We start from the raw sequence: 25360 nt of genomic DNA, 5'->3' as shown, positions 1-25360 counted from the left end.
CGAAATTATTTCTCTTATCGAAATGTATTCTGATAATTTTCATTTTCATTTTTTGATATTCGGAAAGCCCCCTTCTTTATTCTCAAATATTCTTTATTCTTGACAACAAGAATTTCCGTCAAGTAAATTCTTTCCCCCGCCCTCCTCACTTCTCTTCGCGACTGACTGTTAGCTCTGTCAGCTGTTGTGACTGCACGATCGTGTGACACGGCCGGTGAAAAGATACGCGAATAGCGGCCACGATTACGACACGTTGCGTTCGATGATTATCTAAACTGCGATTTCGAGTCAGGATACACGAGGATCGCGAGGATGTTGCGCACGAAACCGTTGAGGAACGGCAACGGCGGCAAGTGCGAGGTTAATGTATGGACACGTGCGATCACGGCGAACTCGGAATGGCCGGACAAGGTAAATATAACCTTTAACGATCTTTTTCGAGAGCGCTTTTTAAAAAGGAGAAAGGGAAAAACCTCTCGTTCTCGCTCGAAATACTATTTTTTTTCCTTCGTCTCGGATTACAGGAGGAATTTCTTGACGTGATATATTGGGCGAGGCAAGCGATCGGTATTATCGTCGGTATAGGATGGGGCCTTATACCTCTGAAAGGTTTTTTAGCTCTATTGTTGTAAGTAAAAAGATAGAGAGATACAATCGAGATCTTTATTGAAAATGTCTTGTATGACTTATGTTTATGAAATAATATTTCTCTCACGCAATTCTTGCTGTTTCAGATTTGTAATAGTCAATGCGGGAATTACATATTTATACTTTAGCAGTTTTCAACAAATCGACGAAGAAGAATTTGGTGGCATATGGGAATTGACGAAGGAAGGTTTTATGACCTCGTTCGCTGGTTTTCTAGTAAGTCTAATCACATAGTAAATTCAATAACTCTATGTTAATCATATGTACATCATACAATATACTGTAATATTTGTCAATAGGTGACTTGGATTATTATATACTCTGGATTACATTTTGACTGACTTACATTTTAAATCGTGGATACACAAGGAGCAATAGCTTTTCATATAAATAAATCATCGCCGCTGCCAAATTCATTATGCAATAGTCATTTCCTCGCAATAGGTATCGTTACATATTGAATTCTCGCATACTGTTACATATTGTTACATACAAGTATGATATATTTATCTGTATAAAGATCTTACCTTCTCAAGTGGTGTGTTTTGATTCTATGACCAATCATTTGAATTCGAAGCACATGTATACATCCATCAATGTACAAAGTTCAGTTAAGTATTTGCAATTCAATGTGTGTTGCAAATTACAAAAATAAATTTATTCATATACCTCGCGTACTTTTTGGAATCATAAAAGATCGTAATCATCGAAGATAACATCGTTCTTTCAGCCGATCATCAAGCGTTTACGTCCTCGCGCCTGCACCTGCTTATACTTGGCGAGCACTTGCTCGCATTGACTCTTGTTCTGATAGTTCTGCTGATAGTGATGAAAAATGCGGGAGAATAACGTCGGCACTTCGGAATGCGCGCTGAGCAACGATCGCTCGAGAACGTACAAATCGACTGCCTTATCCTCCACTGTGGAATCCAATCGGGCCAATCCAAAGTCTATCATTACAAATCGAGTTTCGGCTATGGAGAAGAAAAAAAAACAATGTAGAAAAATAATGGAATCGGATCTAAAAAATTGGAAGACATTATCAAATACCTCAAGTATGTTAAAATTCGGCTATATCTTTGCAATTTGTTTTAATAAAATAAATTTGCGTTAATAAAATAATTATATCTAGATAGCCAACTGTCTGCGAAATTGCTATCGTGTTACAAAAAATTGTATTGACAACATGAGAGCAATATAATTAATCATACTCATTAATGTGACAATAATATGATTAATTAATATGATTAATCACGCCTGAGTATGATAATTGAAAGAGTTTTCATTTTTCATTTACAATATTTACCGTATTTTATTCGCGACAGTTACCTTCGGATTGATCGTTGCAGGACAGTTCGTTCGAGTCATTCTTGAGCAATATATTCGACGTAGTCAGATCGCCATGGATCATATGTCTCGAATGCAGTCTGGCTATGAGTGTGCCCAATCCGCGTCCTATGAACTCCACCAGGTCATCCACGTCCGTCTTTCCCGAAACATTTTCGTCTATGAAATCCTTGAGTACTGCGGCGTTCTCCACGTATTCCATATAGATACTGCGTCGCTCTACATCCACCAGGTACAGGGCTGGTGTTGCTATGCCTTGAGGATAATGCAATGAGGGATAAATGCGCATTCTGCGGACAGAGATCTTTTTTACCTGCCGATTTCGCTCGAATGATGGCCCGAGCCTCGGCCTTGATGCGATCCTTGGTGAGACGCGCGTCCAACTCCGGGTGTCGGTAATTCTTTACGAATCTTTCTTTCACCAAGCTCATCTTTCCCAAGTAGAAGCCCTTATAAAGGCGCGCCTCCGCGCCTTGCGCTATTAGTTCTAAGTCTTGCATTATCGCTACAAGAAGTACATGTACGAGTCAGAGAGATTATAAATATGCGAATATTATTCTGGAAATTGCTATCTTTTTCTTATTTGTGCTATTAATCGCATTCGTTGACTTCATCAAACAAATATACCTATATATTTCATATTCGTGCGATTAACAACACATGGTCTCTAAAGCAATTAGTTCGCGCTTTTGTTTACAAAGTCAACTGTTAGAGAAACTAAGACATTTAGGAGAGAGCGATTAACCCTTAAAAATGACATACATATAAATCATTTTGACAGTATTCTATATTTACTGACTTTCGTGTAAGTAATCAATAAAAAAGAAAATGCTTAAAATTTACTTTTAAAAATTAACTTCTATTGTACATGATTGTCTTCTAAATGTCAAAGAATATATATAAATTTATATAAATTTTTGTAAGCATACTTTGATGAGGAACGGAGTAAAAAAAAATATGTGACTTACAAGGGTTAATAACATTAACGAAACTAGGTCTTAATCGAAATCCTGTTATCCTAATTAGACGCATTCGCTAATGAATTTTGATAAGAGGCAAAAAAATAAGTCTCGGGCACTCAGTTCGAGATTCGCTTGCATGAAGCGAAATCCGATCAGAGCGAAGGGTAGTGAGAAGGAGAGATACCATAAAAGAGAAGAGAGCGCGAGCTACTCGCGTCAGCAAGGGTCGATCGAAATCCTGCGGTATCAGAGACACGTGCACGCGCATGTCCGAGTAATTGGACACGCAAAACATTGTACTCGCGCGTTGGTCTCGCGAGACTCTAGATATACTTCCATCCCCACCTTCCAATTTATCGATAATAAGGCGATCGACGAATTAAGCGATTAACTCATTGGAGAAATTAAAGCGCATGCAAACGTCACTTGGCCGATTAGCGCTATAGAAGCAATCTCTAAGACGGGATCTCGTGATCCCCGGACGCAAGGATTCGCTTGCGCGAGGCAAGGCGAGGCGAGGCGAAATATTAAAAGGGCGAGGGCGGCGCGAGGTACTTGGGGAGAGCGTGCGACTGCTAGCGCTAGCGAGGCGAGACGAGGGCGAAACGCGAATCGATCGTCGTACCCGCCAGCGTCCTGCGCGCTAATCGCTATCCCGGCGCTAGTATTCGCCCGTACTTTGTTCCCGCCGGTCCGCGACCCGTCACCGTCCTTGTCGTCGTGCGAGCTACATTAGCTCGGCCAGGTCTCGAGTGCGACATCAGCATGAGGGACGAGGTGAAGATGGACGCGAATCGGCTGATCGCCGAGGTCTACAAGCGGCCGGCTCTCTGGAACCAGAGGCATATCTCCTATCACAATCGCGAAGTGACTAATCGCGTCTGGATGGAGATCGCGGCGATATTCAACCTCCCCAGTATGTGTTCCTCGCGTACGAGGGGCGAGCTCGCCGCGACGCATCTTCCCTTCGCCCATGCGTCGACTGCTCGTGCGACTATATTCTCTCTACCAGCGTAGATATGAAATTCGATCGCGCTAATTGTGACACTGGGATGAACTTGCAATGACGAATTGCAAAATTAGGAGAAAAATTTATATGATCAGGGTGTCTGCTCAAATCTTATAAAAAAATTCTTCGATCTTTCAGATATTTTTATTCGAAATTCCAGGTAATGAGAAGATTTTAAAGATCATTTTTGCTGCAACTCTCTAAAATAAGATTTTTCATTGTATGCCTTTTCACTTGTATGAAGATTTTTCTTCGTACAAAAAAGTCCCTTTAACTTTCAAGTGCTAAATTTTCTAATATACTGAAAAAAAACTGAATAGCTTTCGTAAAATAAACATTTTTTAACAGGCATAACATTTTCATTTTTTATCATTAAAAATTCCAATAAAGAATATATGTGCATATTCGATATTATATTAACATTGAATATACATAGACAAAGACAGAGATATTATATTGCATATTATAAGACATTATATTTATAATATACAATATAATAAATATTAAATACATAATTTACAACTTAGCTTATCAGCGGATTGTCGATTACTTGCAATATAAGAGCAAAATTATAAAAAAAAAATTTTTTTTAACTCGCCGAGGTCCAATAAAATTCCGTGAGCTTTCCCTGATTTTTTCGGGTACAAAAAAAATTCCTGTTCATTCTAACTTTTCCATGATTTTTCATAGAGTAGACACCCTGATAATTGCTTATCCCAAACGGATGATTTACAAAATTCTGCAAAATGCGATTATCCATCAAATATCAATTTTTTAAGAAACGCAACTATTTACTAAACAAACAATCGGAATGCTTTATACAAAAAAAAATATATATATATATATATATTTATCTAAAAAAAGAGAAAGAAAAACATGTAGCAAAGAAAATGCATCTTTGACATTTTGGCAAAGTTTCTTTTTTAATATTGATTTATATTATAAAAATTACCATAATGTGATTATTTTCTCTCATATCCTAATGTCACAATTTCTTTCATTGTATTTTATATATGTAAAGTCTATACATCCTTTATACAACTTTGGAATTTTTTGCAACTCCGAGAAATCAAAGAATCCCACATCTATATTATTGTACGAGATCATGCGACGTTCTTTTGAACTGTGTTTAAAAAAATCATATCACATCACGTATTACGTCGTCAAATATCACCCTTTATCTCGAATCGAATTATTTTATATTGGTAATATTTTATCGCCATATATTTTGCGATGAAAAAAAAAAATAAATAATCATTAATTCTGCTTATCGAATTGTTTCACTGAATCAAATTTAAAAACATAAAGCGAATTCTTTCGTGGTTTTTCTGATATTGTTCTATTTTTGCATCATGTGTGAATAAAACTTTTTTTTTTTCATTCGTTCGATCCTGATCAGAGGCGAAACGATTTTTTTTCACGAGGCTCATCTTTAAATGAGAACTAATTATTAACTTAATTAATTCGAATCTGATTAAAAAACAAAGATTTCAGTGCAAGAATAAAGTGACGTTATTTTAAGTGGATCTTGTAAATTATGCTTGCATCGAACACGTTTCACACACAGACGCACGTATATAATTACTATTTTACATTCTCCTGAATGCAACATATTTTAATTCTATCCGCTCTAGATATGATTTTGATCTTATCTAACCTCACTTTTTGCTCGTGGATCGTCGTTGTCATTGACAGCGTATTATTCGCGTCGTTACAACGATCGCCGGATGCTTTTACTTGCAACGTATTCCGGAATTGAACGAGGTCCCACGTCATACAATATGTACATACCTCAATCGTAATCTCGATCGAGGTTCGAACTGCAAATCGTAAATACGGATGCACGAGTTAACCCGGTCGCTGGAGCATGCGTAGAATATGCGTCGACGCGCGCGGCGAGTGCAGTCAATAATCCCGCGCGTTATTAAATACAAAATATATTTATATCTTTAAGTATATCTTCCATCCAATATTCCTCGATATTTACATTCTCATTCATAGATTGGATCCAATATAATCCTGAAATGAAAGAAACTGTTGAAAATATGCTTGCATATAATATGTGATCAGAGAAAAATGATTTATGTTTCTTACATTGCACATATTTGCATCTCAGGTAATCATCCGACGTCATTTTATGAAAAAAAAAAAAAAAACATTTAGTTTTTTCTATTATATATCTCTAACAATGAATTTTTCTAAATCTGCTCCATTATGCCTGCAAAGCAGCCTTCCGCTTATCTGCTTGCAGAGCCGATGCTGAAGGCGAAATGGAAGGGTTTACGCGACACGTTCCGTGCTGAGCTGAAGAAGGACCAGGTATATCGCAAGAGCAAGTTCCATCGGAACCGGCCAGTATGGATCCATTTCAAGAGTCTGCAGTTCCTGAAGGAGCAAATGCTACCGCGGCCGCCGATCTGGGAACGAAGCGTCGCTAAGACCGAAGACGAACTTCAGCCGTGCGAGAGCGAGGCCGAGAATGGCATTCCGTCATCCGGCATCGACGGCGGTCTCGATGATCGAGACGCGATCGCCGATCATCTGCTGTCGATGGCCGGCGACGGTAATGTCGGTCATCATCAGCTGAAACTGGACGGCGATCATCATGGGCGGCGTGGCACGGTGGACGTGAAGCGGGAACCCGAGGAGAGCTTCGACAACTTGGAGTTTCAGAACGTCGCCGACAATCTCGCGGAAAATGAGATGATGTTGCAGAACATCTCGCCCGAACAAGTCCTCATGAGCGACAGCGACGGCGGCGTCGGCCTCGTCGGTGTCGATCCCCTCGAGGGCAATCGCTTCGATGACAACTACTACTTCCTGATGAGTCTGCTGCCGCACATCAGGACCCTGCCGGCCGATCGCAGAATGCTGCTCAGGATACAGATGCAGGAACTCGTTTACAAGGAAGTTTATAAGAAGACCATCGAAGGCGAGCAGACGGCAAAGACTTAACTATCGCCGCGTAAAGCGAGCCGTATTCGTAAGCTTTCCTTCGCAAAACTTTATTTTTTTCCATACGAAAACGATTGCTATGGATGAACAAAAAAGAATACAGTTATTTTCTATTAGTGCTACGTATCTAATTATAGAACTACAAAGGTTACTGCCTGGATGTAGATAACTCGGAAAATAATCACATTGTAAGATAAAGAAAGCGGGCTCTTTTCATATATTTATGTTATTTGTAAAAGTTTCATGCGACTATGCGCTCTCATCTTTGGAGCAGTTTGAAGATTAACAAAAGAAAAGAAAAAAAGAAAAAACGGAAAATTCTTTCCGTTCTTTTATAAAGAAAAAGCTTTCGTCAACTCGGTATAATGGTACCTGCTTCTATCTGCCTGTGTGTAGTGGTACGGGTCACGGTTCCCTTAGGTAGGTCACCAACACGGGTCGCACCAGTGTTAACACACTGGACTCGCGTCACAGACACGGTTGAGCGACACTGGTGCTTTCTCGTACCTGTAGTTACGACCGTGACGCACACACCTGTGCGGTACCTCTGATGCAGTGTCGGGTATCCGTACACACGTACACACACGCACACTTATACCGCTTGCACTGGCATTTTGCAGAGCTGCGCGACCAGCGCATGCGTACCAACTGTGACACCAATCGGGACCGCGTTTCCTTCGCTTTCGCGTCCGACTCTGCCTACCTATCAACCTACCTACGTTCAGTTCGTCGTCGCCGATCGTCGCACCGTTATCCTGATCGCGCGTGTTTCTCGATTCACCACCTGCCTACTTCTTAGTTCCTCTCCTTTTTCTCTTTCTCTGTCTCTCTCTTTGTCTCTTTTTTCCCCTTCTATCACGAATAGCGTCACGTTGTTGTGTAGCGTCGCGTGGTAGGTCTCTATCGTGCCAGCACAGGTGTTAGTGGCTTGTGATATACGGGATACATCGCCGTTATTGTGCTGTTACAACGCAGGATCGACGCAAGGTGAGTCAATTTACAGGAATTTCACCTCCGTGCCGGTTTCGATGTATCCTAGAACGATCCTTCGCTAGATCTGCAATGAAGAATTCTTTGGTCAATTTGATTCTTTCTCAAGGCAAAATATCAATTTTCCCATCTTTGACCAGTAAACATTTTTCAAACTAAGTTTCAAATCAGAATCTTATCACAGATAAAATTTTATAAAACTTTATTCGCAAAGAAATATCCTACTTTTAATCGCGATTCACATATCGATGTTTGGATATTTTTATTGATAAAAAATTAGCTTCGGATTAGCCAAAGAATGTACCATTGATGTGACAAAAATTGTACATCTAAAACAGCAATTCTGACGAAAGAGAGAGAGAGAGAGAGAAAGAGACTCGTTTTCCTTTTTTGTTGATGTCGCGCGAATGTGCAAACGGATGTGAGATATTTAACGTCGCTATCATTGTAAATTCTATTGTACAGATCTTGGATCACTTTCATGATATTTCTTTGTGTAATATGTAACCTTAGAGAAGGTTATTAATTTCGATGTATGCAATATGATGAGCGTGTCCAGTTTGGAAATAGAGCGTGATCGTTCGATCTAGTCTAGCATTTTATATCCTTCAACTCTGTGTTCGTGTCACATAAATACACCGATTACGAAATCGCCTGAAAAAAAAGCCAAACAAAAATTAAAAGAAACATATATATATTATTTTATTCAAATAAGAAAGAATTTTTTATTATATTATATATTACATTCTTTTTCCACTTGTTATCACAGAGATAAAGTAATTCAATATTAGAAAGTATATTTGATTAAAAACAAAAGCCATCTTTGATAAGAAATTTGTAACAAGTAAAGAAAACAAAGCTCAAGTTCACATCAAATAACATGAAAAGCAAATCGTACACAATATCAAAATAAATATCACGATAGAATAATCGGCTCCGGATGATATTTAATCCGTTGATGAGCGATTTGGTCCACAGGGCTACATGGATGCTGGATATTCGTGTTGCCCTTGGAACAAAGATGAGATATCGGAAATTCTCGCGCGCATGTTAAATATATACGTTTCTCCTGGTCTACTCTAAATAGGCGGACAGGAATTCTCGACTCTCCGCCGATTCGAAACGCATCTACGCATTCCGTTCCGAGTGACAAGTGCCTGGAGACCGAAACGCTGGTCCTCTCCCGGCGCGCGCGCGCGTGCTTGGTAAACAGCTCGTAATAAACGCCAAGTGAGATTACACGATTGTAGGACGATTTCGCCGTGTATCGTTTGGCAATTAAGCAAAAAAAAAAAATGAACTCGATGCGAATCAGATAATATATGACTCTTGTGCGAGAGTATTAAAAATAAGTATATAGTGACTTACCTTACAAGTTGCAATGCCTTAACTTTGATAATTTTATCATAGTTTTCTCTTTTTTTCGAAAATGTACATGTATATGTACTTATATAAGTCCTATTTGGCTTCTCTTTTTCCATTCGCTTTTCTTTGCATCATCAATGCTAAAATGTTTAAGATGTGAAAATGAATGTGTGTTTAATCAAGTGCAATAGCTTCACAAACATAAACATAGAAACGTTGTATCGCACGTTAATGATTGTTTTTTTTAAATATTGGACGTCTTTGTATTAGAAATTGATTTACGAAGCAATTACATGCTGTAAATATAAAGTTAGTATTTAAATTATGTACTTAAGGAGCGAATGTGTACAGTGTATACGTAGTTATTGGTTTCTAGTCAGTAACTTGGGATATTTACGTGGAAGTATAAATATATGATAGTCTATATCATAGAGTGCTGCGCCGTGCATTATGTACGAATTTCTCCTTGATTCATTTTCGATTTCCAATTCATTGTAACGCGAGTACTCGCGTTATCCTCTCTCGCCGAACGAATAACTTTGAATGATTTTACTTTGAATAATACTTTTATAAATGACTGCGCGATATTTAATCTTTCATCTTTGATTTCTCTCCGATTATCCTCATTATCTTTCTTCTCCTTGAGCGTTAACGGCCTCCATTAGGAACGCTGTTCTCGTCTGATCGATCTTTATTGATATAGTTTCGTACTTTATCGTCCTATTTGAATATGTCAAATATTTTATATCTGAAATCTTTATTTTTTAAGAAACACGAATATTATATGCAATAGTATTACAATTATATAAAATTATATAAAAGCAGTCTCTTACCATATAAAGATATAAAACATGTTAAGCACAAAACGCAGTTTTAATTTTTGGAACAAAATTTTTCCTATAATAAATAATTTATTTCAATAATAAAAGCTTGTTATATTAAAAAAATTAGTAAATTACGAACAATAATAAGCATATACGTGCAATAAACAGATTGTTTTATTTTAAAGAATAAAAATATGCTGATAATTAAAAAAAAATATGTATTTTAATATGAATGTGAGACGTCTCAATATTAACTAATGTCTCTTCACCAAAAATATAAAATATATCACAGAAAAATGATTAAAAGTACATCATAAAATTAAAAAAATTGATTACATGAGAGTTAATAATTAACAATAAATATAAAGTTTGTAGTTTATGCTAATTGAACATTATTTAACAGTGAAACGTCCCACACATGCATATTAAAAATATTTTTTTTTAATTATCTACATACTTTTATTTTTGAAAATAAAACAATCTCTTTTCTACACATTTATGTCTATTATTATTCACACCTATTTCTCCAAAGTATTTATTAGCCAAAATTATATATATAGATTATTAGAAATTTTTATAATGCTATTATTACAAACTATTGTATTAATATCTAAAACAGACTTTATTTTAATCAAACAAAAATTTAAAAAAAAATGTAGAATTTTTTTGTCTTTAAAATGTTGGAAGAAAAAGGAGTGAAAAAAAAACAAACTTATTACCTTTTTAATACATTTCAAAATAAAAAAGTCCATGAATAATCAAATTCGGATTCTGTGATCTCTCGAGTAGTAGTTTCTCCCGTTAGGCGACACGTTGCGCTATACTTTGATATCGATAAATATAGACAAGTGCTATTTCGAAAGAGACAGAGATAGATAAAGAAAGGGGGAACACTTGGCAATGTTCCAGCTCACGATAATACGATTAAATCTCGCACATTAAAATCCCTTTTGAACTTGACAGTCGCCTTTTACGGCACACATGTATTACGGACTCACGTGTAAAAACAGTACCATTCAATCAATCGATAATACGATCTGCCGATGCTTCATCCATACCGCTATACCGCTGCCAGAACATTTTTATCTTTAACTATTCATAGGCCGTTCCAAAATCATAATTTTAATATGATAGTTGTTTTATTTGAGTTAACAGTCGATCTTCCTGTAAGAAAATTTGTAACAAGAGCATTATTATACTCCTATATTTAATTATATATATATTTATTTATTATTTAATATTTAATCTAATTAATTTATAAAATAATTTATTTTTATAAAATCTTGATATCTAAATGCAAAATAAATTTCTCATAAAGCAAAATTTATTAAATTTAAATCAACAAAGATACCGCAAGCTTAAAACGTTTTATACTCTAAAGATTAAAAAAAAAATGTCATTAAAATTAGAATTATTAAAACTGACTATGTATGCGAAATACATCCGACCTTTAATCGTGCTCATCGTCATTCTAGCTCGAAATCCTTTCTTTATACTTTTTCGCTGATTCACTGATAGTGGTTAAACGGCAAAGAATTGCTTTGTTTCTTCGAACTGACTAATATGCCTCAAAATGAAATACATATAGTGCATTACAATCTCGATAAGACACATTTTACATTTTTAATGCGCTAAGAATTCATGCATGCATGAAAATTACACATGCCTCATAGGCGGCTTACGTTAATGAGATGAAATCTTCAAAGTTTAAAAGCTTAATGTAGCCGCGTGACTCACGCGGAACATGAAAGATTGCGATAAGAGAGTAAGTAATTCTCAATCACATAACAACGCAAAGGCAAAATCGTAAATAATTCATCTAGGTGGGTTGTTCTCTCCTTCGACGATTCTCTCACTATTCACTGTACCGTGACTTCTCTGCCGCAGTTCTCACGCTTTGCTTTTACTTCGCGTCTCTAGAATGCATGCGTTTAATAAGCGGACGAGAACTCGCCGTCATTCCATGATCTGTACGAAGCTGCATTACCTCATTGGCCGTTTAAAATCGATATCAACAGGGATTGTGCAAAAAGAGAGCGAAAGATTATAAGAAATTTTCTTCGCTTTAATAAACGACTGCACAGTTTAAATAGTTTTCTGTAATTTATATAAGAGAATTGTTAATTCTGTCAAAATTTAAATAGAACATTTATAGTTAAAAGAAAATTTATAGTTTAATTTTTTAATAATTATTCAGATGACAAAAAAAACCTGGAGAGAGTTTCTTAGAAATTTGTCGGGTTTTTTATAAATTTATTTTTGGATGTTATCATTAATTATCACCGCCAACTTTCTGCTGAGAAATTGCGAAATCTCGTTACAATTGCATTCTACGCAACTGTTTTATCTCATTAATATATAATTGACTTATCAGTTGACATCAGCATTACAAAAAGAAGCTATATAAGCGGATGAACTAGGAGAAATTATGCTTAAATTATTTCAGAATGGAAATTAGAAAATTAAGTATTGCTTTTACTGCGCAGTTTTATCTGAAACTAATATAAAAAATATAAATAAAACATAGTAAAATACAATATGAGATTGTTAACTCGATATCGAGAGATTTTTTACGATGCAAGTTTTGTTTTTCTCATTATATCAAATAAGAGACAAAAGAGTTGGCAATTTTTTACTTCTTAAGACCAGCGACGTAAGATAAAAAGTATGTAAAAAGGATCACGCGATACAAGTTCACCTCGACCCCGACTCCTGATCCAGGGAGAAGAAGTTCTTGCGGGCAACGACTCGACTCGCATCTTCCTCCCTCTCCGTCTCTCTTTCTTTGCCTCTTCCGCTGCACCGCTACTTACTCCCGAAGCGGACGCGCTCCTGGCATACCTCGGGCCTGACTCATGGACTTGGTGTTTCAGTAGCAGCGAATGAGAACGTCCTCCGTCGACTCATGCTCGGATCCTGAGGAGATCCGTCGCGAAGGATGGTGAGTTCCCGCACGCCCGACGCCAACGTCACGTCTACCGCTGACGGCGGCGCGACCAACGACGGCGGAGCGGCGTCGTCGCGCGACGAAGAGGGTCGTGCGACAAGCGGCGTTGACCGAGAGTGGAGTCAGAGCCAGAGCGGGCCGGCTTCTCTCTCAATGTCCACCGATCTGCGCAATCTCGTCATCTCGCATCTCTCGGATTCCGGACGATACTCGTCGGCGAGCCCGGATCATCATCATCATCATCATCATCAGGAGACGACGTCCGACGTCGCCACGATCAAGATTGGCTGCCACGACGAGGAGGAGAGCTACGAGGGCTTTGGATCCGTCGAAGGAGACTCCGTCGACGACGGGCTGGATTCACCGGGCGGTAGCAGTTCCGCGCCCTCACCAACCGGTACCAATTCTCGCAGGTGAGAAGATCTCGACGAGCTTTCATGGTGGAAATCGTTCTCTGTGGAAGGCACATACACATATGTATTTTATGTATTTTAGAATGAATAACTTTGCGGAATTTTTTTGTATATATTTCCTCGGCTTAATCATCTTTTAATGGTTTATTGGTATTTAAATAATTTCACGGCTATATAGAGTGAAGATACGCAAGATATGTCGAATTGAATAAATTCATTCGACAATAAAATGGAAAGTTAAAAGAAAAAAAATGTGATTCGCGAATTTTTTTACAGAATAAATAGTATAAATTATATATATATATATATATATATATATATATATATATATATATATATAATTTATTTCTATAAAATCAAATATTTAATTAATAATATTAATAAATAAAGTAATTTTTTAAGAAGAAAAATTCTCTTTTAAATCACGTCAATAAGTTACATATTTGAAAATTTAAACCGAATGAATAAATATCCATAATTCGGGATCTCTTTACGGCTCTAATCTAGGCAAGAAGACAGCATAGCGAGGTTGGCCTTTTATTATGTCAATTGTTTCCTGCCGTTATTCGCTCAATACGTAACATTAATTGTGGAACGTAGCGAGTTCTTTCCGAAGCTGAATATACGGCAAAATACGAAACATTAAAATCTAGCATGTAATTCAAAACATGTAATACATGCCCGTGTACGTATTACGCTAGATGAGTTATTATATAAAAGCAACGTTGCATACAATGTCTATCACCTTGGAACAGTACCGACTGACTTGCTACCTGTATGTGCAGGTCACACAAGTTACGTAATGGCAATGTATTTTTAAGAGTGTGCTTTGCGATACCTGTATGTGTGTGTATATGTGCGATAAAGAATTCTCGGGAGTTAAAATCTCAACCGTATGATTTCCTATACTAAAAATTTTTTCTTTAGTACAGCGGCTTTTTTACACTTACCATATTTGCCTTAACTTTAGCTTAAATATTTAGCTAGTATCGCGCGATGTCATTTCATATCTACTAGAGAGATTTTTAAGAAAAGAAAATTCTCATTAAGAAGGAACTGAAAAATCAGCAACATCAAAAATTCATAAATTTAATATATTTCGAGATTCATGATATCACGGAAAACACTTTTGGCCTTTTAAAATATAAAATCAATTATAATAATATAATTAATTATATAATTATATACTAATATAATTAATTTGAATTGAAATATAAAGACTTAGATTGAAATTATTTACATGAATTATTATATATACAGTTAAAATACATACAGTTAAAATCATAGTACAGTCACTATAAAAAAGTTCAATATAAAATAATATTTATGATTTTGAGATTAAATTATATTCTACAAGACAAATCTTTAATTAATAAATTAATTATTAATTTTATATTTTATTTTTTAAAAGTATAAAGGTGTTTTGTGCAATGTAAATTTCATGAATTTCAAAATTATTAGATTTATTAACTTTTAATGTAGTTGATTCGTCCAATTCCTCCTTAAAGGCGCATTCGTACTAAAACGTCTCGCGTGACGATCGTATTGTTGTATAAAATTTCGCTGATCTTGCAGACAGAGATTGCAACGATATTCGCCATAATTACATTTCTTAATTTTGTAGAAATCCGAGAAGCCCGAATTCCACCGTTGGAAGACATTCCTGGCTGCGCACTTCGCTACGGAGAACGCCTCCTTGGTAAGAGAGATACAACTTTGGTCAAGAGCGAGCGGGACGTAGGTGCATAATTTCCCATCCGGGGGAGAGAATTTCCGTCGTTCTTAAAACAGGCGTTGGCGAGACAATGACATGTCTCGGCGCTGCGTTGCGTGTGAAAAAAGTCTCATGGGAAAGCGACTGACGACGTTAAATAACCGACTCGCGTTAACGCACAACAAGAGAGATAAAGAACTTGTTAGATTTCTTGAGAGAAGCGTTCGTGTGTTTCCGGTTATCTATTTAAATGATGACAGAAAGCGAATGTGATGACAGAATATTGTTATCCAAACAATCACTTCCTGTTTCCCCGTCGCAATTTGGTAACATTCGAAGCTCCAAACTGAAACAGAATTATTCAATTATTTTTGGTTCTTTATTAGTAGATTATTTTTGTATGTTATTTTTGTTTGATTTTTATAATTTTTTTAATTTGTTCAAGATATATCGCATGTATGAATCATAAAAAGAGATTACTTTCTTATGTGAAATTTAGATTTGTAATACAGCTGTATTGAATTTGTATACTTCACATTATTTATGAATAGTAGTAGTTACTACACTATAGATTTAATAGCTAATGGATTTAATAATAAATGGATTTAATAGCAAGCGAATTCGATTGTTACACTTGGCATATTGGCTACACTTGGATATATGTATATATATATATATATATTTATTGTATATATATATTTATTATCTGTATATATTTATTGCAATTGCTTATAGCTCTATTACGGAAGCCAAAATTTGGCTTAGTGTAGGATCCAATCATGAAGTTTGGCACTGCGCCATCAATAAGTTAAGAACGCCATAGAGCTCGTTCAAAAGTAATCTATAAATAAATGTAATAACATTTATATACATATATATAAATATTAAATATTAAATATTTTCGTATTTGCTTACAGTTCGAGCAGAAAGAGACTCAGTTCCAACGCCTTGGCGAGGTAAAAGAAAATAATATATAATTCCTATCAAATTTGAATTGATCCATATAAGCAATTTCAATTATGTTTCTGCAAAAAAATTGATCATTCAAGTAATAATTAATTTTCAAAGAATCAAATCATTAATATCTTTTTTAAAGGATACGAATTGCATCTTGAGGATTTAAATCTTGACATACTAAAATTTTGTTGTTGTTAATGTTTCTTAAAGTCAAAGCATTTAATTGATTAGCGTTTCTATGCGCATTCCGAAAATAATTGTTTCTCTTTTTCTGCTATCTCTCATGCCTTAATTGCCCGAATGCACGCAAAGAAAAGAGTAATCCGGACAAAAGAGTTCACCGGCCGTAGGATGATGCTTCTGCATCAACGCTAATAATTCTAGACGTCTCGCTCCTTTCACGGAACTCGAATGGACGAACTTTCTAAAACGTGGGCGTTACGTTACTCATGTTTCATACCCGCAATATTTCGATATTCGTGTTTCTTTCCACTTTACCGTTGTTCATCCGAATTACGTGCCTTATCTGTCCGCTAAAATGAGAAACATTTGACAAACGTACACGTACGATAATTCAAGAGAAAAAATCTAAGTATTTAAACTACTTAAAAAAAAAAGAAAAAAAATTTGAGAATTATTTTTCGTTTTTAATATAAACTAAAATATATATAAAATACATACAGAAAACCTATCTTTTAATTGCGAAAACTTTCACAATTTATCTTTTAATTAAAAAGAACTTTCACACAAATTATTATTTGCTTAATAATCATTGGTAATTAATTAATTAATTACTTTTTTCAAATTGAAATATTTAAATTTTTATTATATACTATTCTACAAAAATTTACACTTTCTACAGATTATCATACGTGAATGTTTAATATTTCCAAACAGAGTAATTCGGAAATTTCGTTTCAAAGTCAGCAATTTTTTCACGGAATTCTAAAGAACTCTCTGACGTGACATTTGCAGCCAGCTTTATCGCAGTAGCAGCTTCAATAACACGGGAATGGGTTCGAACTATGATGCTACGGATGATGTATACAGCGACGTATCTTTGGAGGACGTGATGGATCTCAGCCACAAAGTGAGTAAGACACGATTGTATACAAATAATTTTTTACTCTTACTTTTAAATTAGAGATTAGCATAAATAAACTCTTCCAGTTTCTATTTTATACTTCGAACGAATAGAATTTTGAATGCTAAAAGGTAAAAAAAAAGTCAAAGTACGACGCGAACAGAGTTGTAGCATCAACGCGAAAATTCGTTTGTCATTTTTCAGAGACAGGTTTCGCGTTAGTTTCTCTATATTTAACCTGTTTAGAAAGTTCAAAATTCTCGGTTTTTTTACTATCAAGAATGCAAGAATCCTAAATGACTGGCATCTGAATCTTCAGAACCGTTGTCAATGTGCGCGACACGTTCCCGGCGAACCTCCAGTGACGCGCATCGAGATCACGACAGGCACCATCCACATCCCGCGGTACAGGCTCCTCATCTCGCCCCTCATCCGTTTTATCTTCCTCCTCCTTATGCGCGTTATCCTGCGTACGATCCGTACGCGGCGTATCACTATACAGGCTTGTTCTATCCGCCACCGCCGTGTCACATCCAACGTGACATCGTCAAAGAGGAGACTACAATTTGGTTTTGGCCAATCATCCTCTTCCTCACACTCATCTTCGTGATCGTTTTGATCTGGATCGTTTATCGTAACATTCCCCGCGAAAACCGACGAAAAATCGCCGCTTGGCTATGGTTGCGTAGATCACATCAGGTAATCCTCGCCTCTTGATTATATTTCGTAGCCTACCTGATCTTGCAAAATTATATTCGATCGAATTACATGAAAGAAATTGGTGTCACAAATTTAAATCTATCTCGGTTTAATAATTCTACATAATTTTTCGAACTTTTACGTACGGATACTGACTTGTTCGATTGACCTGTAATTAATTAAAGTTATACATATACATTTGTATATCTTGTACAACTTTTCATCAAAATGTACAATCTTATCTTTTTCCTGAATAACGTAACTTTGCCGATGATGTACAAAAAAAAACCAATTTATTCCGAGACTGCAAGTTGCGATATCTCTCATTTCACAGATTCGGTAACATGAATTTTTCGAGAAAGCTCAAATTTTCTGATAATTTCTGTAAGATCCGCCCCTGAAAAAAAGATAAACAAAATTCAAATTGTGTATCTCTTATCGGCTAACATGTTCCCGATATACTCGAGAGAATATTTGATAGAAAGAGAGAGAGAGAGAGAGACACAGTGACACACATAGATAACGCACGTCGTACTTTTTTCGCCCACACTATGTACAGAGCAATAATCGCGGGAACCAAGTCCTGTAAGGTCGATTTCCCGAGGAATATGCGCTGATCCTGTCAATCTTTCTCGGCTCGTATATAGACCGCGAGGACGGCGACGAAGCAAGACGCGGCTCATAACGTGAATCTTTCCGCGGAATTTCATCCATACACCGACGATCGCGGTGAGTCCACTTCGCCGACAGATACAATAACGAGGGCGTTCATCAATTCTGATTATGAGGAAGACGATGACGATGATCAGTATGAGAGCGAGAATGAAGAGAGAAAGCAGAACGCGATATTCATGAGACCAGGATCGATCCACCGTATACTTACGAAAAAATTAAAAGTTTGAAGAGCGTGTGAGGATAAGAAATTGAGAAAAATGAAGCAAAATATGCATAAACGAGCCAATATTGACCAACAAAAACAAGTAATTACTTTCAGGAAAAATGTCTATTTTTGTCAAGCAATACGTCTTCGCGTTTCGCGAAAAAGATGTAAAAAGAGTCTATGTTATGTGTAATTTTATCGAGCTAAATTTAGAAATAAGTTATAAAAAGATGACATTTAATTATACATAATAACCAGAGATATATCGATACAATTAAAGAATAAAAAAGCATTTATATAAATATGATGCACAAAATAAATAAAATAAATTTTTTAAAAATAATTGAAATATAAAAAATTTTTTTGAAACAGTACAAGTTTAATAAATTTAAAGTTCCGCAAAACATCGCGTTTGCATTTATTATCAATAAATGTAGAAATGTAGATATGCGTGTCTGATCTGATGCCATCATAGAAAATTATTTAAATTATTAATTATAAGTTATATCTCTGTGTCTCTATTTGTAGTTAATTCCAGGATATTGTGTATGTACACATATACATACATACATAGTTTATGCGAAATTTCACATTCTATAGATAATTTCATATAAGAGAAACAGATACCAATCATATATATTGAATATATACATACAATAATGACGTTATCGTAATAGGTCGTCAATTAAATTGGCAAGTTCGCATACATGCTCATCTAGGGTTGCGTTCCGTTTCACGCAGAGAGCACATAGATCGCTTGGAATCTATAATATATGTTACGTGAACTATAGATTTTCAGGCGATCTATGCGCTCAATGCATGAAACGGAACGCATCCTAAGATAGATCATAGTAAAAGATACGATTCTGTTTAAATTGTATCTCTTGAAAAAAAAACTCGGCCATTTTTAATGGAGTCATAAAATCTGGCGGAATTCCACCGCATGGAAATATGAATCGTGATTGCTGGCAAAATTCGCAAATTACATTTACGACTTTGCAAGCAAATTCGTAAGATTTTCGACACAGAACGAAATATTCGCATGACCTCGAACGTAGCTCGCAGATCTATTCGAATGGACGGGCTGGCTCTTCGTGAGTTTTCTATTAATCGCGGGATGAATAGTGTATCTGGCAAGGCTTACAAAAGTTGGACATCGAGCTCGACATGATCTCCCATAACGATTTGATAATATTCTCTGTTTATGAGAAAATAATTCATATGGCTGGAGTATGATCCAAACAATTTTCATCGATTGAGTTGCGGAGCTGTCAAACTCTTTGTGCTTCTAGAAAAATAAAATGATATTAATCTGGCGTGGAATGTGCGGAAAAAAGTTGCACATTATAAACAAGAATATTAGATTGTTATGTAATGATGATCGAATGTATATATATATATATATATATATATATGTATGTATATGTATATATATCTACATAAGATGAAAATTAGGCGCAGTGCAATCTCCGACGATGACGCGATGATGAATGCATGTCCTTTGTAAACGCGTGCGCGACATTGTGCCCCTACACATATATGCAACTTCGACACGTGAGTGCTGATACACTTAGAGTGATACAAGTGGACAACAAAGCAAGTTATCAGTCTCAAATATTAGTCTGGAAACCATTCACTGCTATCGATCATCAACACGAACCGGAGTCGAATGTACACGTCCGGAGTAATTAAAGGGGCGTGTATTGTTATTATCGGCAAGCATGTGCTTATCTACGACGTGATATCGCTGGCATTCACAAATATGCAATGACTCCTATCACTCGGCATAATGCGTAGTACTATGTCAAAATGACACATCTTGGATATAAAAAGGATGATTTAAAAATATATGTATGAAAAAAAGACCGAGAATTTCGAGTTCGGAGTAATTTATGACTTCAGCTTTCCGTGCGGAAAAATGAGACTATCGTGATTCCGTCATCGCGAATAAATATAGCTACGTGCTTCGCGTGTCTATGGCATAGGAATGTATGCCTAACGGATAACACATCGATTTTCGTTTCGGAGACATATCATACGCGAGCGAAGTTTTCCTTGCGAATGTGTGTCGCGGGTGAGAAAAGAAGGCGTAAGGGCAGGCTATAGAGCGTACGGCGTAATACGACGGAGCTGTCAAGAATACGGAGTTAGCCGACACGTGGTATGGGGCGCACAAATAGCCTCGGCAGTGACTACTCCCCAGACTCCCGGCCTGCGGTGGGCGATCAGATAGAGAGGAAAAGAGATAGAGAGAGAAAAAGAGAAAGAGAGAGAAACGTACGAACGCGAACGAACGACGACGGGCTTGGAATACATTCCTGACGCGTAGAAACCGCATAGGACGTTACTGTGGAAGTGCGTGTGTCTCTTGCGGAAGGAAGCCCAAAGTAAGCATCTTCGATGCGTATTATCGCGGCGCGGTCGCGCGTCGCGACGAAGGTGACGGCGACGGCGACGACGACGACGACAACGACAACGACGACAACGACGACGACGACGACGACAACGTTGGCGGCAGCGGCGACAATAAGGAGTCCGCGCGGGGATGACGAAGTGCGCTTGCGATACAGGCGATGACGTGACGCGATAACCGGGTCTACACGCGAGACACCGCCGTCGCGATGGAGCTGAACTTTTGCGAAGAGACGATCGATCCGTGCGATCGCGACATTCGCGCGTCCTTTTCCGGGGAGGGGCCGTCCTCCGGGCCCGGCGCCGGCCTCGAGTATGACCTGTGGGAGGGTCAATTCCAATTCGTAGGGCATCAGACAACATCGCCGCCACGCAACGATCGACAGCCACCTCGTCGTCGCGGGCACCGGCTCAATGAGCAAGTAAGACGAGCAGATATCTCGTGGGCGGGAAATTTCCAATGATCTTTCATTACGGATTTTTAAGTCCCTTCAAGTTCAATTTCCCGAAACACGGATGCGCAAAAATGTATTTATGTATTATGTATGCGACTATTGCATACATATATCGTGTATCTATTTTTTGCAAATAAATATAGACGCTATTTTCGTGCAGCTTCAGGATCTAAAACAAAAATATATCCATTTCATTCTCGCATTAGAGATATTTCGCATTGCTTTAGTGATATTCGCATCATTATCTTGATTATTGAAAGACGTCATATGAAGAATAGCAACTGTAACGAATTTTCGGCGATATATCTTCCAATGTCTACCCGAATCATATCAATTTGATTATCTTTATCGCGGGCGATATTAAATGAGCGAAAAATATTACGCAATATACAATATCAGCAATATACAATATTATAATAACTGCGAAATATAATCAAGGGGTTGAATATTACAAAGACAAAGTATTTCTATTGTGCTTTCTCGGATTTACCTGCAAAACGAGCTATTCGAGTAAAGAAAGTCGTAAGTAGTGTTCTTCATTTCCATTGATATCTACATTTCCATTGATAGTTGCGGTGACGTGGACACGTGTGCAACACTCTTTAAAGGGAGTTTACGTTTTCTTTAATTCACTTTCTCCGCGCGATTCTGCGCCTATGTGCTATTCATGTATTCGTAATGTCGATCAGCGTCATTTCGTATTTTCTCTCCTCGTCATATTTTTGGCTGTCATCTTTTGGACTTCTCATGACATCTGGAGCAAGAAGACCGAAGGCATCGTAATCTTTTCCCGCAGTTTCATCTAGTTACATGTGACTTTCATTAATTTATCTTTCGATTATACACATTATTTTTAAGCACATTTAAAAAAACACATTGTTAAAAGATATTAAATTGTTAAAAGATAAAATAGATAATAAATCTCTATTTTTTCCATCATGTTATATATTAAGCAACGTTTTTTGATAATATTAAAAGCAGAGTAATTTCATTAATATTATTTCATTTGTTTAACATTCAAGTATACTGCAAAAAAAAGAAAATTAGAAACGATTCGCTCCAGACTCTCTTGAGTGAATGGCAAACACGATAATCTCGCGATTGTTTCGCGGAACATTAAAATCATCTTCTAAATGTTATAGGTTCAAATGATTCAAGAACAAATGGATGCCTTAGCGGATACTAAGTCGGTTGGCGAAGAAAGGTATGCTCGGGCGAAACAGGAAAATGCGACGTTACAGGCGCGCATACTAATGCTCGAAGAGGCGGCCAAAGATGCGGAAACGAGAGCTGAGGAGAGACTTCAAGTGAGTCATTTCTATTCGTAAATAGGCCGTATATAGCTGTATCTAAAATAAAATAGCATTGACTTGTTAGATACAAATTAATATCTGCATTTTGCATAAATTTTACGTGATTTTTGCTTCTATAATTCAAGGTTTTAATACAAATTAATATTTGTATTTTGCATAAACTTTACATGATTTTTGCTTCTATATTTTTCAAGATTTTTTGTAGATAAAATAAAAATAAAAAATAGATATATATATTTTTGATATATTTTTCAAAACAGAGTTCATTTCTGCAGTCTCATTTCAATCACAATTTTTTATTTAAAAGTCTTTTTTTCTACATTACAGGCCGAGCAACGAAGGCATCGGGAATGGGCGTCCCGTTTGGAACGCGAGCGACAATTGCAATTGGAAAACTATGCCATTAAGCTGCAGGCTGCGGAGTTGGACAGTTCCAGCCTGAGGGATGAGATCGCGAGAGTACGCGAGCAGCTCGAGAGAGCGAGGGCGGACAAAACGCGACTCGAAAACGATCTTCGGGATGCCAGAAGGGAAGCAGACGCCGCGCGCGAAAGTGAACGTCATGCGATAAGCCGAGCTAACGAGGCTCATCATCAGTTAGACGTTATGAGAGAAGAACTTTCGTTACGAAGCGAGGATCAACAGAGGCTCGAAGAATTGGTACAACAGGTGGTTCAACTTCAAGCCCGAAATAAAAGTATGTTCATTGTTATAACGATGTAACAATGAATCATTATAATCGTACTTGTTCGTCTCTCAAAAAATTTTTTTTAATCTGATTTAAAATTTCTCTCATAAAATAAAAAAAAGAGATTGCATTTTAATCTCTCTTAATATTAGAATACATGAAGTTATAAACCTTGATTCCATGAGATTTTATATAATGTTTCGTTGATTCGCAGGCTTGGAAGAATCTCGAGACGAACTGCAGGCTGCTGCGGCGCTGCAGGCAGGTCGTGAACTTTTGATGTTGAATCCTTGTAACAATAATGCTGAGAAAGGTCCTAGTCTCGCTGTGGAGTTGTTGGCCGGCATGAATCCAGACCAGGTAGTTTTAGATACCTGGTTATTTACACTACATTAATCGACAATCCTACAGAAAATAATTACTATTAAAAAAATATTAACATTGATAAAATAATTATTAATATTAACATTGATTTTTTAAATATTTTATAGATTGATGGCCAAGCAGAGTTTGGTGAACCATGTACAGTGACTGAAGTATGTATTCAGATTAATCTGGAATTTTATTATATACACATTTTTTAAATAATTTGATTAATCTCTTACAAATCATATCATTGCAGTTGAAACAAGCTCTGAAGGAACAGCAAGAAGTAAACACACAATTGAGAACATACATTGATGGGATATTACTAAACATTGTGGAAAATTATCCACAATTATTAGAAGTAAAACAAACGCACTGAAATATAGCGCATTGAGATTATCGTTAAATTCTAAATACTTTGAAGGCAATTGTACATTGATTGGTTGATCATCAAATCCAACATTGGAGCTTGGATTACAAGTTGGCTAATGTATAATTATATATTTTATATATGCAATGTTTTTTAATACAAAAAAAAATTCTTTGCGCAAAAGCACGCGTCAGATTCGCATGCGAGATAAGTCAATTTTAATCAAAGGCTTTCTCCAGTGATAATACTCGAACAAAGTGAAAAAAATGTTTAAAAAAATTTTAACATGAACGTTTTTTTGTTTTTGTCTTAACAATGTATTTGTTGTATCCTTTAGATCTGCTATGTTTTCGATCATTAATGCTCTAGTGCAGCGCTTAAATGGAAAACAATTTTTGATTGATTTCCTTTCTGAAGTGAGCTCTGCGTCACATTGTTCGCGAATCTTTAAGCCGATTTACCACTGCCGTTGTTGCTAAGTTTTATCGCGCAAATTTCTTGTTACCAGAGTGGAAAGCCCATTTTAATTATATAAATAGTTAGTACATTACAAAACACATACACGAGATCGTTAAAGTACTAATATACTTTAACGACAGTGTTGTCAAGTGTTACCTATAAATAGAATAAATTTATATTATATATATATATATATATATATAAGTGACAACGGAGACGCGACTGTGCTATGTGTTGCAAAACTGTGATTCTCGTTAGAGTACCTTTTAAACTAAAAAATTGAATGTCAACAATATACGCACCTATACAATTTATAGGTGAAAATCTTGTACTCTAGATCTTTATACCGAAAGTTAGTAATTGTGATTAAATGATTATATTTTGATACTTGTTATTCTCTTTCCTCCTTTTTTTCTCTTTCTCTCTCTAAAAATTATTGCAATAAAAGAATCTTTTAGAAACGTTATAGGAAATCTATTAATTGTTTTTAAAAAATTTCTCAC

General features: G+C 36.4%; 5 protein-coding genes and 1 long non-coding RNA gene across 16 annotated transcripts; 4 read left to right on the top strand and 2 right to left on the bottom strand.

Annotated features, from left to right (window-relative positions):
• The first annotated feature begins 41 nt into the window (after window positions 1-41).
• On the top strand, window positions 42-1325 carry LOC126848058 (respirasome Complex Assembly Factor 1). The gene is made up of 4 exons (XM_050588589.1): window positions 42-411; window positions 525-628; window positions 735-864; window positions 948-1325. The coding sequence occupies exons 1-4, from the start codon at window positions 313-315 to the stop codon at window positions 987-989; spliced, it is 375 nt and encodes a 124-aa protein (XP_050444546.1). The 5' UTR covers window positions 42-312; the 3' UTR covers window positions 990-1325.
• LOC126848056 (EKC/KEOPS complex subunit Tp53rkb) lies at window positions 947-6202 on the bottom strand. Of its 6 annotated transcripts, none has more exons than XM_050588581.1 (5): window positions 6061-6202; window positions 5624-5985; window positions 2309-2500; window positions 1978-2250; window positions 947-1622 (listed from the first exon to the last, which is right to left on the bottom strand). In XM_050588581.1, the coding sequence occupies exons 3-5, from the start codon at window positions 2493-2495 to the stop codon at window positions 1375-1377; spliced, it is 708 nt and encodes a 235-aa protein (XP_050444538.1). In that variant the 5' UTR covers window positions 2496-2500; window positions 5624-5985; window positions 6061-6202; the 3' UTR covers window positions 947-1374. The 6 variants fall into 6 exon arrangements, with proteins under 6 accessions (XP_050444538.1, XP_050444542.1, XP_050444543.1 ...); XM_050588585.1 differs by having other exon boundaries at window positions 5629-5985; XM_050588586.1 differs by having other exon boundaries at window positions 5758-5985.
• LOC126848053 (uncharacterized) lies at window positions 3723-6921 on the top strand. 4 transcript variants are annotated; one of them, XM_050588572.1, is made up of 2 exons: window positions 3723-3873; window positions 6218-6921. In XM_050588572.1, exons 1-2 carry the CDS (start codon window positions 3723-3725, stop codon window positions 6919-6921), a joined length of 855 nt encoding a protein of 284 aa, XP_050444529.1. The 4 variants fall into 4 exon arrangements, with proteins under 4 accessions (XP_050444529.1, XP_050444528.1, XP_050444530.1 ...); XM_050588571.1 differs by having other exon boundaries at window positions 3723-3945; XM_050588573.1 differs by having other exon boundaries at window positions 3809-3970.
• LOC126848059 (uncharacterized) lies at window positions 6859-12960 on the bottom strand. Its single transcript, XR_007687204.1, has 10 exons — window positions 12799-12960; window positions 12088-12197; window positions 11549-12016; window positions 10820-11264; window positions 10110-10173; window positions 9674-10024; window positions 9280-9416; window positions 8216-8565; window positions 7294-7978; window positions 6859-6998 (listed from the first exon to the last, which is right to left on the bottom strand). It is a non-coding gene; the product is annotated as an uncharacterized LOC126848059 (long non-coding RNA).
• On the top strand, window positions 7761-25244 carry LOC126848051 (rab11 family-interacting protein 4). 2 transcript variants are annotated; one of them, XM_050588566.1, is made up of 10 exons: window positions 7761-7908; window positions 12977-13460; window positions 15085-15159; window positions 16092-16130; window positions 17107-17221; window positions 22804-22968; window positions 23302-23671; window positions 23877-24022; window positions 24154-24198; window positions 24285-25244. In XM_050588566.1, exons 2-10 carry the CDS (start codon window positions 13039-13041, stop codon window positions 24405-24407), a joined length of 1500 nt encoding a protein of 499 aa, XP_050444523.1. In that variant the 5' UTR covers window positions 7761-7908; window positions 12977-13038; the 3' UTR covers window positions 24408-25244. The 2 variants fall into 2 exon arrangements, with proteins under 2 accessions (XP_050444523.1, XP_050444522.1); XM_050588565.1 differs by having other exon boundaries at window positions 12974-13460.
• Window positions 17233-20251, top strand: LOC126848057 (uncharacterized). Of its 2 annotated transcripts, XR_007687203.1 has the most exons (3): window positions 17233-17914; window positions 18562-18894; window positions 20239-20251. XR_007687203.1 is itself a non-coding variant. In XM_050588588.1 (2 exons), the coding sequence occupies exons 1-2, from the start codon at window positions 17546-17548 to the stop codon at window positions 18814-18816; spliced, it is 624 nt and encodes a 207-aa protein (XP_050444545.1). In that variant the 5' UTR covers window positions 17233-17545; the 3' UTR covers window positions 18817-19242. The 2 variants fall into 2 exon arrangements, 1 of the variants encoding a protein (XP_050444545.1); XM_050588588.1 differs by lacking the exon at window positions 20239-20251 and having other exon boundaries at window positions 18562-19242.
• Window positions 25245-25360: the final 116 nt, after the last annotated feature.

The sequence above is a fragment of the Cataglyphis hispanica genome, chromosome 3 (assembly GCF_021464435.1).
Source record: "Cataglyphis hispanica isolate Lineage 1 chromosome 3, ULB_Chis1_1.0, whole genome shotgun sequence".
Taxonomy (NCBI): Eukaryota; Metazoa; Arthropoda; class Insecta; order Hymenoptera; family Formicidae; genus Cataglyphis; species Cataglyphis hispanica.
The sequence above is the reverse complement of the archived record's forward strand: the minus strand, read 5'-3'. Positions and strand labels throughout refer to the sequence as shown.

Excerpts from the sequence above, each read along its gene's own strand:
- LOC126848058 (XM_050588589.1), top strand. The coding sequence starts at position 313 with ATGTTGCGCACGAAACCGTTGAGGAACGGCAACGGCGGCAAGTGCGAG. Across the intron at positions 412-524 it reads ACTCGGAATGGCCGGACAAG|GAGGAATTTCTTGACGTGAT; the intron begins GTAAATATAACC and ends CTCGGATTACAG. Across the intron at positions 865-947 it reads CCTCGTTCGCTGGTTTTCTA|GTGACTTGGATTATTATATA; the intron begins GTAAGTCTAATC and ends ATTTGTCAATAG.
- LOC126848051 (XM_050588566.1), top strand. The coding sequence starts at position 13,039 with ATGGTGAGTTCCCGCACGCCCGACGCCAACGTCACGTCTACCGCTGAC. Across the intron at positions 15,160-16,091 it reads CTACGGAGAACGCCTCCTTG|TTCGAGCAGAAAGAGACTCA; the intron begins GTAAGAGAGATA and ends ATTTGCTTACAG. Across the intron at positions 24,023-24,153 it reads CCGGCATGAATCCAGACCAG|ATTGATGGCCAAGCAGAGTT; the intron begins GTAGTTTTAGAT and ends AATATTTTATAG.
- LOC126848056 (XM_050588581.1), bottom strand. The coding sequence starts at position 2,495 with ATGCAAGACTTAGAACTAATAGCGCAAGGCGCGGAGGCGCGCCTTTAT. Across the intron at positions 2,251-2,308 it reads CATTCGAGCGAAATCGGCAG|GCATAGCAACACCAGCCCTG; the intron begins GTAAAAAAGATC and ends ATTATCCTCAAG. Across the intron at positions 1,623-1,977 it reads CTGCAACGATCAATCCGAAG|CCGAAACTCGATTTGTAATG; the intron begins GTAACTGTCGCG and ends TCTTCTCCATAG.
- LOC126848057 (XM_050588588.1), top strand. The coding sequence starts at position 17,546 with ATGTGCGCGACACGTTCCCGGCGAACCTCCAGTGACGCGCATCGAGAT. Across the intron at positions 17,915-18,561 it reads GGTTGCGTAGATCACATCAG|ACCGCGAGGACGGCGACGAA; the intron begins GTAATCCTCGCC and ends GCTCGTATATAG.
- LOC126848053 (XM_050588571.1), top strand. The coding sequence starts at position 3,723 with ATGAGGGACGAGGTGAAGATGGACGCGAATCGGCTGATCGCCGAGGTC. Across the intron at positions 3,946-6,217 it reads CGCCCATGCGTCGACTGCTC|AGCCGATGCTGAAGGCGAAA; the intron begins GTGCGACTATAT and ends ATCTGCTTGCAG.